The following is a 13,848-nucleotide window of genomic DNA, read 5'->3' on the forward strand; positions in this document are numbered from 1 at the left end:
CAGGTGTCTTTTTAACTGTAGAGAAAAATCAAATAAATGTTTTTAAATAAATACTGTGGAAGTGTCAGTATTTCTGGGGCAGGGAGAGCTCCAAGCCAACAATCCTGGGGAAGAAAATGAGAGTTATTCTCTTTTCAGTATTCCTGGTAGTAATTGCAATTTGATCATACTTGGGGGATTTATTACAAGATTTGCAATTTATTCGTGCTTCAGCAATACACAAGAAGTTCCCAGTTACCTGGGAATATACAGTATATATCCTAGTATATATGTATATATATAATACAGGGTGGGTGCACAATTAGGGTATGTTTGGCTTACCTGCACCTTGTTACTTCAGCAAAGCAAGTTATCCTCCAGGAGGGCCACAGCTACAGGGCAGCTTTGCCAAGAGCTTGTGCACACCTGAGGCCCTGGCACACGGAAGCAGCTTCAGTTCTAAAGAAAACTTTCAAGGTGGGGGAAACAGTGATAGGTGATAAACTATAGCAAAAGACCTGACACACATTCATGATGTCAAGAAAGAATGATTTGTTTTGTCTGACTAAAACTGGTCTCATCAGACAGACTCATTCCCCATCTGGAAATACCAACCAAAGAAGTGAAGAACTGTCAATAAGGTTTCTGTTTAAAGGGAAGTTGGTCCTTTCCAACAAGATTATAGGGTTAATTCTAACAGAACAACCCTCTGCATTAAAAAGCTGTGTGATCTCGTGCCTATGGGAAACATCTTCAGAAGCCATCATGACACCCAAATGAATTTAGGAAAGGCACAGTAAGTACAGGTAGTCTTTTATGTAAGGGCATTTCTATTCCCTTCTGATCTTCAGACTGTCTGTATATCCTGTAGGATAAACAAACACAGGCCTCAGATTTAAGCATAACCCTCCAAAGTCAGAAGACTACAACTTTTAAAATCCGTTTTAGCCCCGAACTGTAACTGCTCTTACGAATTAATGTGTGAGTGTTCTGCGCAGATGGAGTACAAACCTATTTCTTGAGGGAAAAGAGACTGACAGCACAAATGAGAAGCAGTATGAATTTATTTAAATGAAAAAGGCAGAATGAACCTCAAGCAAGGACTCTGGAGCAATCAGCATCATGGCCTGCCTTGGGTAGGGGCTGGTATTTGAAGAAAGCATTCTAGGAGAGAGGATTCTAGGATGTGCTGGAGTTCTTTTGTGAAAGATTCCCATTAGTTCACATTCACTCTTCAAGAAGTGCAAATGCATAAATGTAAACTTAGCAATTCCTAACATGGCTCCAGGCCAGCTATGCCCTCCTGCAAATCAAATAACAAGACAGCAAAGAAAGGCAAAAAGAGTCTTTGAACAAACAAGCTCAGGGTGTGAAAGAGGAAGGGCAGGTGACAGCACAGACGCTACCAAGCAAGGCCTGGAGGGAGGTGCTCTACAGGAGCACGTTGGAGAAGAGACAGGGAAGAGTATTTTCCCTGGTTAGCAATCCACAGCCGTGGTAATTCCATCAGCAGAAAGATCCCGCTGCAACAAATGAAGGAACTTCACAGCTCTCTGGGGGAAAATATATTTCAAGGCAGAGCATCTGAGCCAAGTAAGACTCATATTTCATTAGGAGGACCGTAAAAGTGATGCGCTCAGGCAGGCCTGCTTCTTGAGTGAGCTTGAAGGATGCAGCTAGCACAATAAATTAAGCAGTTCTTTACCACAGTAGCACGTGTGTATGTGTGCATTCAAAGTTTAAGTTTGCTCTAAAGTCACAGAACTTGGAGTGAAGAGGTTTTAGAAAACATGCAAAAATGATCGGAAACTGTTCACATTTTCTGACATGAATTTTCTGACATCAATTGATGTCAGAAATCTTGAATTGATTCTGACATCAATTTTACTCAGTTACTTAGAGAGGGACTGCCCAGTAAAAGTCACATACAAGAGATTAAAAAAAAACAATATAGAATATATGAACTCTAATCCCCGTTGTGAAAACAGGTTCCCACTATGGCTGAGAACGGGACTATGATTTTTGTGCGGCTGAACTCCACGTCATGAAAGAAGGTGCATGGTACAAATTCCAAAGCCCATGTACCTGCTTGGCTTTTATACTTTTCAGGATCATCCCACCTGTACAGTCAGAGCTTACCTACAATGTTCCAACTGCTACATACTTCCTTTCATAATTGTACTTGTTACCTTGCCAGTCTCCTGCATTGGTATGACATGGATACTGGTGACATACATGGATGTACACAAATGTCAAATGAGAGCATGAAATCTTTAACAGCCCAATCTCTGCAAATATAAAAACCCCCAAACTGCATAAAGTAAGCATTCAAGTTCCTTCCCAAAATAAAGGCACTTCACAGAGATGTTACATTTGTTTTAAAGCCAAAATTTCTGAAGGTAAATAAGGTACTGAAATACGCTAAAAAGGTGCATGAATTACTTCAACTCTGCTCATCAGACAAAATGATCGTGTCATAGACAAGGCAAGTTCTGATTTCTCTTCAGCGTCATCATGTGCTGTAGCTCTGTATTTCTATATCCTGATTTGTTTGGATTTCTTTAAAGTCTGACCTTAATTCTGAGTATTTCCTGGGTTTATAATACTTAGCCTGCAGATATTTACTACATACCTTTCATATATTTTGTCCTAAATAACAGAATGTATTCTTACCTTAATTCCATTTTAACATTGCAGAACAGAAAAAAATGTACCTTTATTACACTGAAAAACTCATGCACAAACAACAAGCAAGCAGCCCAAAGAATGCTACTTTGCAGTTTTTCAAATGATTTGCAAATACAAAGTATGTTGATTCTTTAATAATTGTTTATTTTAACTTTTATTGCCCAATTCAGGGATACAATCTGGCTACTTAATGCTGTGGTAAAGCAGCACAAAAATAACACAGCCATGTTGAGAAGCACGTTCCACTAGAGCATTGCTGAGCTGTTGGTTTTCCCCTTCCATCTCCCACCCTGTCCTGTCAATCCCCATCCTCCACCCACCCTCTGTCCCCTTCAACCGTCACCTGCACGTGAATGCAGCCACACCACCAGCACCTGCCTCTGTCCTGGCTTCCAGCCCACCTGACTCTGACACACACCTACACCCACACCTGGCCAGCCCTACCCTGGCCTGGGTGGGACACACCAGTTATCTCCTAAAAATAACTACCTAAAATCAGCCACGACATGCAGGCCATTTCTCATTAACTGATCACTCATCGTCAAGCAAAGGTGGTCACACCAAACACTGAAAGTCATCCATTTTTAGCAACTCTCTGCTTGGTCTTTGACACTCTTGAGGCCTTCTCCCAAAAAGGCCAACACTCCTAAGTTTTTGGGGACAGTGAAACCAAGTCCGTAGTACCTGACTCTGCCAGACAGGAGGCAGAGCACAGAATTCCATAGAAAGAATGTCAGAGATGCCCAGCAACTTCAGACTTGCTGACTACTGCCCCAAACAGGCAACTGCCCCAGAACTGTCTCTGCTGATGCAGGAATTTCAGTAACAGACAATTTTAAAAAGCCCCAAACTGGCTTGACAACAGATGGCAAGTTTCTTAAATATGTTCTTTAAAGCTACCACCTAATGAAGAACACAGATTCACTTGTAGATCCTTAGAAAAAATTTCTTTATAAACAGACTGCTTTAATTTTATGGAAGATCTTTTCATCTGTAACAAAAAAGCTGAATTCCTACTTAAAATGGAACATCGTTTTGTTAGCTGAGGCTGATCCCTTTCTAAGTTTATTAATGCACTTCATTTTACCAGGTAAACCTTTAAGTCCTTTACTCATTAGTGTCACATTATTACTTGTTCTTTTATGACCTATAAAGTATTACTGTTCTAGAAATGCTAAATCACACATTGATCCACAGTGAACATTTAGTCTATCTTCACTACTTCCGTAAAAAAAGATGTTTTTCTGACACTTCTTTCTTCAACACTGTCACGTCTACAACGTATTTCCTACAAAGCTCATCGGTATAAAATCTAGATCAGATCCATAGCAACTATAAAAATATATATAACAACTATTTCAGGACAAGGTTTTTCATCAGTGCCAACCGTGCCTGTGCCACAGCCACAGCGCTCGCACTGGGATCGGGGAGCCCCGCACGTCCGAGCCTCCCATGACGCTCCCAGGCCGGTGACACGTGGGCTGGCTCACCGGCAGGGACACTGGGACACAGCACTGAGAAGGTCCTGAGCAGCCTCAGCCACGGATGAGCCACGGCACTGCCACTGCCACTGCCCTGAAGGAACTAAAGGAGCAGCCAAAGGTGACCCTGGGGGCTCCCACAACACACGGACCTCGCTAAACGCTGCCAACAATGCCCCAAGAACCGCAAGTTCACTTAGTCTGTATTTTTAACAACACAGGGCTTTTGTTATTATAAATTTCAAAACAAAACCAAAGAATTCCACATAATATTTATACTTTCAAAAGTACAATATTAATACAGGTCGGTCAGTTAGAAATAACAGCAGTTTGTTAGGTCTACAAGATTTAACGTAAAACCGGTTTACAAATGCTGAAAAGCAGTAGTGGTCCAATAGTCACCGTTACACATGAATTTCTCTCTTCCAGAAAATAAAATTAAAAAAAAAAATCCCAATTCAAATTTACTAGTATCAATGAAATATTAATAAAACACCCCCAAACATGCCACAATCACTATTCACAAATAAAGTTAAAATGAAATATACAAAAATTCACTTAATACTGTTAAATAACAATAAACTACAAGATTTCCTGAACAGAAATGGTAGGACCCCTGAACGTTTTACAGTGAATGTCAGGAAAAATTAAGTTACCTATGACTATTTTCATGATATACCAGCCAAAGATTTACATGACCATTTCAAAATATACCAATAAAGATTTACAGTCTCTTTAAGATGCACTAAACAAATAGGTTCATAAAGGTGAACACAAATGCTTAAAAATACTGTAACCATCACCAAGGGTGTACTTATGATACTCACTGAGATGCATAAGCATAGTAGTAATATGTTTACTATCTCTGGAAAACAGGTAACATCTAAGATCTGAAAAACTCTCTAAGTTCCCATTGTAAAAGCTCTGTAGCATAGTGAGTTCGTCTCAAGTACAAACTTGCATCTTTCCAGTTGATTTCAAGTGAATAATGCACAAATGGGAGAGGAACGAAGTGGGAAAAGTGTGCCATTATTCCCATGTTTGTGTAATTAGTTGCCCTGTTCCTCTGTAATGAAAAGTAAGCCAGGGTCCAACATATATGAATTGTCCTTTTACTATTTGTATTTCTAAGTTAAAAACAAGGTAAAAAAGTTATTGTTTCTGCAGGCCCCATATGCACAACAATGTGCAAATATGTTATGCTGGAGTAAGCCTGACAAAACGTCCAGCCTCCATGCTCTAATTTATCAATAACTAACATAGGATCTGAGAGCAAATCAAAGTTACTTTTCACTTGTTTGAATCAACCTTCACACCATGTGCTTTTCAAAAACATAATATGCATTATAATTTTTCAACTATTTCAACACATACTTCCAATGTTAAATAAGGAATTAAGTGCCAAGAACTTAGAGCATTAAAGATGGCTCACCTATAGCCAAGCAAAGCTATGTTTACATTCCAGGAAACACTGCAGTTTAAGAAATACAAAAAAACCCCGCAGCAGTAGAACATTTTATCAAGAGAAACAGATGCATTCACATATCATAAAGCCATTGCAACTTCTTCAGGCATGGAACTGTTGTGTTAACTATACAGACAGTAGTTATTTAGCAGCAATGATTCCGCAATAAATAATGCACTGTGTTTCTCAGTCCTGCACAAAAATTGCAGCTACAGTTACATCAACAGCTGTAACCTACTGGCTCTAGTGGCAGAGGAGACCTTAAAACCAACTGTACAAAAAATTGTCACACTGTGACAACAAATATAAAAACATAATTTGCAGGTTGGAAATAAAAAGACTCCACTGTTAAGAGGACAGTGTAGACAAACTGCGATTCCAAGTCCACCAACAGAAAGCACTGCCTTTGGATCCGAGTCCTTGGTTGACAGGATAGGCTTGGGCTTGACTCTGCACTGCCCCCTTTAGAAAAGCATGCTCTGCCTTCTGTTCTTCCCATGTCCTGCAACACAACACGGACCATGGTAAGAAACCGAAGCATTTGCACAATGGATTATGAAGTTTTTATCCAGATCTTCATCCTTCTTCAAGGCAGCAACCCTTGTGCTTCAATCAGCATCAGCATCTTTCTTTTAACTGCACTCACTGCATTGGTTTTTCACTTTGCCACCTCTAACCCCCATACAGTACTGGTTTGAAACTCCAAAATGTTCTCACCTTCACAGTCTCTGCCCACCCCTAGTAAAACTCACACCTTACTGTGCACTTAGCTTATGTGTCTCTACAGGAATCTCAGTAAATCATTCTGGATTTTATTTTTCAATATATTTACACAAACCGATTTAACAAAGCATTTTTCAATTCCAAATGCCTCTGGCACAGCATTCTTTTAGCAAGCATGAGAAAATATAAAGCTTTCCATACCGGTCTCTGGGTAAGTGGAATTTCGAAAGCCAGGGTCTTTTTGCAATTGAATCTCTTTTAGACTGAATATTGAAACACCTGGAATGCAACAAAGAAGTTAATTCATATACAAATGTAAAACTATGTTTTATTGACCAAAATTATATTCTTAATTATATAGTTTAGATTAAAAAAATTTCCAATTCACAAATATTTAAGCTACTAGATATCAGATGCTTTAATACTTTAGAGGGTTTTTCTTTTCACAACGTACTTAGCTTTAATGCATTATCTTAACAATATTCTGCTACTTTACTACTCCTCTTACTTTCAGGCAGAGTGTGTATTCTTGTTCCAAGACTTCTGAAGTATGCATGTTTCATGGCCTCTTCTGCTGAAATTCTCTTCTTTGATTCATACTATTAATATAAAAGCAAACAAGTGTGTTGGTTTCCATTAAAAATCTTACTTCATCAAGCGATTTCATCAAAGGGAGAAAGAGTTCTAGCTGCTCAACATTTCCCATAATTCACCAGGACAATTTTTTCATTACTTTCTTTTCACACATGACTACCAAATGGTTTATCAGAATCTGTACTGTCAACATGTAACAAGATTGCTAAAATAGTAAAAATAATTTCTGCAAATGGATACAGGTTAAAACTACACCTAATCTTTATTTATAGATGGTACAATGAGTAGGTTCCTCCTCCTTGGCATCTGTGCAATTCTAGGCAAGGATGCAGATGTTTAAAAAGCCGCACACAAATAAGTTACAGTGTTGCATCTAATCAAAGATGCAGGAGTCGGCCTTCCATCTTGCTTCCAGCTCATTTTTAATACAGATTCAAAGACTAAACCTACATACCACTCAGCTTTTGAATACAGCTGCAACATCAAGGAGTAATATCACACCTTACTAACTCCTTCTCTAGTACTAAGCTCAGTTAATCACTAAAGAAATCTAGCATTTGTATTTAAAAGTTCTGGTTTAATACTGCATTTCACAAGAGATTTAGTTTTTTCAGGGCTAATACAGAATAATTTTATTTTTATGAAAGGTAGTAAGAGAAGAAATCAGTTCTGGGAGAAAAAAAAAAGCAAGCATCAGTTTTTTAATTCTCACACTACAGACTTCTCACATCTGTCATCCACTACAGACTCAGCTACACATTCCATTTTGAGACAGAGCTAAATACTTTGACTTCTAATATGTTTTGTGTCTAATATATTAGAACTCAAAACTTGCACTTTTATAAAGTAAAGCCACAAAACACATCTTACTTGAAGGAACTTCGCTATCAATTCAATTCCTTCCGTGTCTAGCCTAAAAATAAAGATATTTTTAAAAGTTAAAACAGTTATTGAATTGTATTTACAAAAGTAAAACTGCAGAGGAACTGACTTAATTAAATGATATCAAACCTGAAAATTATTTCTAAACATGAAAATGTTTTCACCTAAACAACATTTATTGATGTTAATGTGAATATATAATAATATCTCAGAACAAGACTATCTGGAAAACACTGGGGACACACAGATTCTTAGTCTGGATCATCATTTACTAGACTGACCTCAATAATTTTTAAAAATATTTTTAATATTTATTTTAAGATTAATAGTACTCATTTACTGGAGAGATACAATATTAGTTCTTCTTCAAGGCAGACAATGAATGTCTTTGTTATTAAGTTTATTAATAATGACTGCACTGACCCTTCATCTTCCTCATTATGGTTTTAAAATGATTACAAGAAACTGCTCAAGAAAACCATTTTAACAAATGGCCTGGGCCCAGTATATAACCAGAAGAGAATCTGTGATCTTTAGGAAATGCTGTGTGAATTCTCTGGCTATGGAGACATTATTTATCAGTTTATCGTTCCACAGGTCATTAAGGAGCTGTGGTACCCAGAATGATATCAGAGGAAGTAACCCCATAGTACCAGGTTCTGCTCTGCATTATCATCTGCCCACACTAACACAACTGCTGAACAGTTTTACACCATTCAGTGGCAGATTGTACTCAGAAATGCATTCCCACTTAGGAATATGCAAAGCCACAGGGATGCATATTTTCTATTAATAAAACACAAAGTACCTTGGTGCATGGTTGATGAGAGGTTGTGATTTATACTTAGGAAAGTTGTAGTTTCTAAATTCATCACTGGAAGAAATGCCCGGCCATGTTTCCTGACATGGAGTTCCTGCATTTAGAAGCAGTAACAAATTCAACTTAAAAATGTAAACAAACAACTTTGACACAAAAAAACATTTAATCCTGTAATTTAAAGGAGAAAGGGAAAAAACTATCCAACATGCCTATGTTGTCCAAACTCAGCTGTACAGTCAGCTAAATAATTTTTCATCATCTTGATGAAAAGGTGATGATATACATACTACTGTTCTGAGATAAAGATCCACAGTTCTCACACAAATGTGGTGCATTAACATTAACATTACTGAAAGTATCCATTTACCAAGAAGTCTGAAGATTAAGTGCAGTTCATCTTCAACAGTTGAACCAGGAAAAAGAGGCCTTCCTGATGCCATTTCAAAAAATATGCATCCGACGCCCCTTTATAAGGACAGAAAAAAAGATAAAGCAGAAATAATCTTTTAATTTCAGCTAGTAAAGGCTTCTGGGATTTCTCTTCAATTAAAACAAATTATTGGTTGTTAGCCACACACTACTATTAAAATATTTAGGAAGATTTGTAGTAACAGAAGAGCTGTCAAAGACTAATAAAACCTGTGTCATAGCTATATTATATCCTCTTCCTTCAGATGTTGAGTTAATCAATTTTATTAAAGTTCATGGTAAAATACCACATTACCCTGTCATTAGGAGATGATGACTTGCTTTTTTCCCTAAATACAAAAATTCAAAGGCTGTGCATTCGAATGTTACTATTTAACACCCAAGCTGACTTTTTTTAACTTGATTCAGAACAAAAATTTGAATTAGACAAAGCTATACAAACCACATGTCAATTTGAGTTGAATACTCTGAAGATCCAAGGAGAACATCAGGTGGTCTGTACCATAATGTGACAACTTCATTGGAATAAGTCTTTGTAGGAACAGACTTCGCTCTTGCCAATCCTTGATAAAAAGGGAAATGAAGAGTCATGTACAGCTTGCTTAAATCCTTTTTGTATGAAATTGACAAACTATTTTTAGGACCTTATTATACTTGCTAAATACCATCATTATTATACACGCCATCTCCTAATGTTATTTAAGGTCCTAATAAAGAGATTTCTATTGCCTTTTAGTATTTATGGCAATCTCATGGTCAGCATTTTTAAGCACAGAAGAAAGGTAAACACATCAAAACCTGCAATAATCCTGTAAATTTCATTGAATAGCATTAGATTGATATGACACCTTCCTGTTGTGAAAACCTTCTGCACTGCTTTTGGAAAATTACATTGCAAAAGGCAGAAGGCAACAAGCAATTAACTGAATGGTGGAAACAGACCAAACCAGTGCTGGACCAGTAAGGGTTTTCCATCCTAACACCGTCAATTTGTCAGCAATATCTTCAATAAAATTCAGATCTATCATGTTCAGATCTATCAGATGCAACCTTCTGAGCAATCTTCATTCACACAGAAGGGGTAAAATCAGAGGCATGGAGCACAACTTTCAAAGGATCTTCCAGACACAGAAGGCAACAGGGAAATGTGGATGTCCCACTCCACTGTAAACCCAAGGCATTTGGTGTATCAGTGATAGTGCAACATCTGACAATTCAGCACCTGAACAAACTCTTCCTCTCTCCTGTCATGGTTACCCTGCTTTAGAGTGACTGTGGAGTGGTAGGAGAAGCAACAGGAGCTCCACCTCAAGGATCTGACTATCAATTTCACAGGAACCTGTAAGACTACTTTCAAACTGCAAGTGGAGGGACAGCGTTACCTACAGAGGTATTACCCTGATTATTTATGGCCTGTAAAAGGCTGACTTTCCTTTTCCATTCGAGAACACCCAAATTCACTACAGACCCAAAGTACTCATTTCTCCTTTTAAGGAAAAATTATTTTCCTTTGCTGAGAGAAAAGAATAGCTATTGCAGAGTAATTTCAGGCCATACCAAAGTCTGCAAGCTTCAGTTCTCCTTTCTCATTAATTAGTAGATTTTGTGGCTTCAAATCTCGATGCAACACCTTTCTCCTATGACAGTAGGCCAAACCACGAAGAATCTGATATAAAAATAGCTACAAAAGAGAACATTCATATAAATTAGACAAAAAAAAAAATTGTAATCTACACATTGCATGACTAGCTGGGCACTGGAGAGTTATGTACTGTAAGCAGGACAAAATGACTTCTCTAAAAAGTGAGTTACTTTCCTTAAGAGCAAATCCTGGACATCATTATTGTTCAAAGATTTAAAATCATTTTACGCTAATGCACTGCCTTAACACCATACTTTACAACAAAGACTTTCAGAGCAATTTGTTCTGTTTAACTGAAGAGAAACACAGGCTGTTTATTTTTAAAGAGCATTTACCCCTGCTCTTCTCCACACTAATCTCTTTAAAGATAACTGTCTCTGACTATATACTCAAGTTGCCTGTGGCCACAGAGCCCCTTCTGGAAATGCAGCTCAGCAGCATTTCCATCCAACTGTGCTGAACTACGTAAAGAATGTTTTGGCATGCTACTGGAAAAATACATGTAGATTCACAAGCTTAGGGAAGATGGAGAAGGGGGTAAATGAGGATTATGAAAGCAGCACAACTGCCTCTGGTATTTACATTCATCCCCTCACCTTGACACACAGAGGTTTATTTTAATCCTCTGCAAGAGCAAGCCAAGCAAACAACTTCAGTCATGCATATCAATGGTGCACATATATAGATATAAATGTAGTATGGGGCAAAGAAAGGTTTAGCAGTGGGCAGCCAAGCAAGTTCAATGTATGACTGCATTAAGGACTAATACTTTGCAGTTTCTGTAGGTATAAAGGTCTGATCTCAAACATGCTGGCATTTACCACACAGCAGCACTCAGTCAGCATAAGTAATCAAATGTACAACAAGAAAATATGAAGCATTACAGAAAGCAATGTGACAAATTGATCATGTAACAGGACCTCTGAGGAAAAACACTAGAATGTTTTTATATGACCATATTCTATTATTTTGCACCAAGTGACACTACCAAATTCTTTTTCATAAACTGGACAAATACACAGCAGGTGTAGTTACATCCATCTGTTCTCAGTGTGCTGACATGGGATTCATCTGTGCTAGAAAAACAGGAATTGGGATTAATTTCTTTCTCTTTACTTTCCTTTCTGAAGAGCAGAATGAGAAGCAACAAGTCTTGCTCCATCTACTCAGGCCCATACTGTTGCAGGGGTAGTCAGTTCCAAGCTTTATTAGCATGACTTCAATAGAAGTGAATGGCCCACCCTAATGTACACTGGGACTGCAAGGATTAGCCAAGAATGCAAAGCAGGTTACTCTACAGAAATTGTGAAGCCTTCACCACAGTTGGCAGGGATTCTTTTGGAAATGCACAGGATGCATTTCCAGTATTAGCTCAAAACTTTGTTACAACACTAATACCTGCAGAGATCACACACACCCTCATTTTGTCAAAACACAAAAACCTAAAATGAGCCAAGGAATGTGAGGAAGTGATGTCAGGGAGGTCTCTCAAATGTTAATGATGACTCAAACCCCCACAGTTATTATAAGGTAAGCACCTACAGCTACCACAGCTGTTCTGGTTTCCCAGTGCCAAGGTACTGACCATATAAATTTGCTCTCTGAGCATAGCTTAAACCATGGGCAAACAAAGAAAAACAATTCCTCTGCTTAGCTCAGGTTATCACAAGCAGATTCTGGCTTGTTCACTAACTGCACTTATAATAAGAGTCAAGTTCCCACTTACAGCTTTCCCTTATTTTTTTTAAGCTTAAAGCACTGCTTATGAACTTGCAGATAATTAAAAACGCAAGCATAATTATGATTTTTGGTTGCCTCTCTGAAAGAAACAAATGAAAGAATTTCCCTTTGCAGTCTCTCAGAGAAAGCAACAGAGCAGGTTATAGGCAGATGTCTTTCTCTGGAGACACTTACAGTAAATGTGGCAACAGAATGAAAGGGAAAGCTCACCAAACAGAAATCAATACCTAGCCCATGTGCCAAATAATTTTACTCATTTCATGACAGTTCTGTACTCTGTTTGGAAGCTTGTTCCTAAAGCCCTAAGTATTGAAGAACACTGAGATTTCTGCCAAGTTTTCCAAATAAAAGCCTGGTTTTTACAAGAGAAATAGCAGCTAACCCTGACTTGGTTTCAGCAGGTCAGATTGGAGACTGAGTCACTTGACCTGGCCACAACCACAACTAGAAGAAAAAGCAAATTAGGCCCTAAGGAAAATTTTATTTCCACTTTCTTACTAATGGAAAGATGAAAATTACTCATTCTTAAATACATATTTTTGATTTCTTACTTGTGTAGTGGGCAGTGGCACCCAAAAACACTTTCATGATTGAGGCCACATTTTCCTCAGTGTCCATATATACATCTGAGTATATATCAAACTACAGACTTAGTAAATGAGTATAAAATCATGGAAGGACAAGAAGTCAAAAGAGTTATGAGTGTATTATTTTTTAGGAATTTTTAAATTTTAGATATGTAACTTCAAAGAGAATGAAAACCCATGAACTTATATAATCCCCTCTTTTCAATGTTTTAAACACTTAAAGACATCATCTGATGTCAAATATAGCTAAGTCAGGCCAAAAAGGAAGTTAAGTTTCTTTATTTTATTTTTAAAGAGACTAAACCACCTAGCTCTTGATTATAAAGTTCTCTGAAATTCTTAGGACAAAGCTGGAAGATGGCCACTGTTACTAAAAAGACTCACCTTTACATTGTGCATACTCATGATGTTACCACAGTCATCCATGTACTGCTTCAGGTCCTTGTCCTGGCAAAACACCATCATCATGGTTCAGTAAAATTGTGTGCAACAAATCACATGAATATTACTTATTGTTGGAACTGAAATGATTCATCAAAAAAAGAGATTTTGGCGTAAGATACTAAATGATAAAAACCCCTAAAGCCTGGACACAAATATCCATGGTTTTCCAGAGGATAGAAATACCCTTTTCCCAGCAAGCTGTACTGTCTCAGGCAACATTACTTGCCATTGCCTTCTCCTCCACCTATGTGAGGCACAGTATTTTATAGAATTGGTATATTCTCCAAGCACATTGAAAGTCAGCTATGTCACAAGAGAAAAATATCATAGGAACAGAAAATATCACTGGAACCATAGTGTGATTACCATGTTAT

At 37.8% G+C, this 13,848-nt stretch overlaps 1 protein-coding gene across 2 annotated transcripts in view; it reads right to left on the minus strand.

Moving 5' to 3' along the window:
* Positions 1–4,352: 4,352 nt before the first annotated feature.
* Positions 4,353–13,848, minus strand: part of CDK17 (cyclin dependent kinase 17) — a 90,965-nt gene continuing 81,469 nt past the window's right edge. For both annotated transcript variants that reach the window (XM_064702105.1, XM_064702104.1), the window contains 9 exons: positions 13,415–13,477; positions 10,619–10,742; positions 9,504–9,624; positions 9,000–9,097; positions 8,621–8,726; positions 7,801–7,843; positions 6,845–6,935; positions 6,538–6,615; positions 4,353–6,115 (listed from right to left, as the gene is read on the minus strand). In XM_064702105.1, the coding sequence (XP_064558175.1) occupies positions 6,078–6,115; positions 6,538–6,615; positions 6,845–6,935; positions 7,801–7,843; positions 8,621–8,726; positions 9,000–9,097; positions 9,504–9,624; positions 10,619–10,742; positions 13,415–13,477 (762 nt within the window). In that variant the 3' untranslated portion in view covers positions 4,353–6,077. The remainder of the gene's footprint in view (positions 6,116–6,537; positions 6,616–6,844; positions 6,936–7,800; positions 7,844–8,620; positions 8,727–8,999; positions 9,098–9,503; positions 9,625–10,618; positions 10,743–13,414; positions 13,478–13,848) is intronic.

This window comes from Zonotrichia leucophrys, chromosome 1A (assembly GCF_028769735.1).
Source record: "Zonotrichia leucophrys gambelii isolate GWCS_2022_RI chromosome 1A, RI_Zleu_2.0, whole genome shotgun sequence".
Classification (NCBI taxonomy): domain Eukaryota; kingdom Metazoa; phylum Chordata; class Aves; order Passeriformes; family Passerellidae; genus Zonotrichia; species Zonotrichia leucophrys.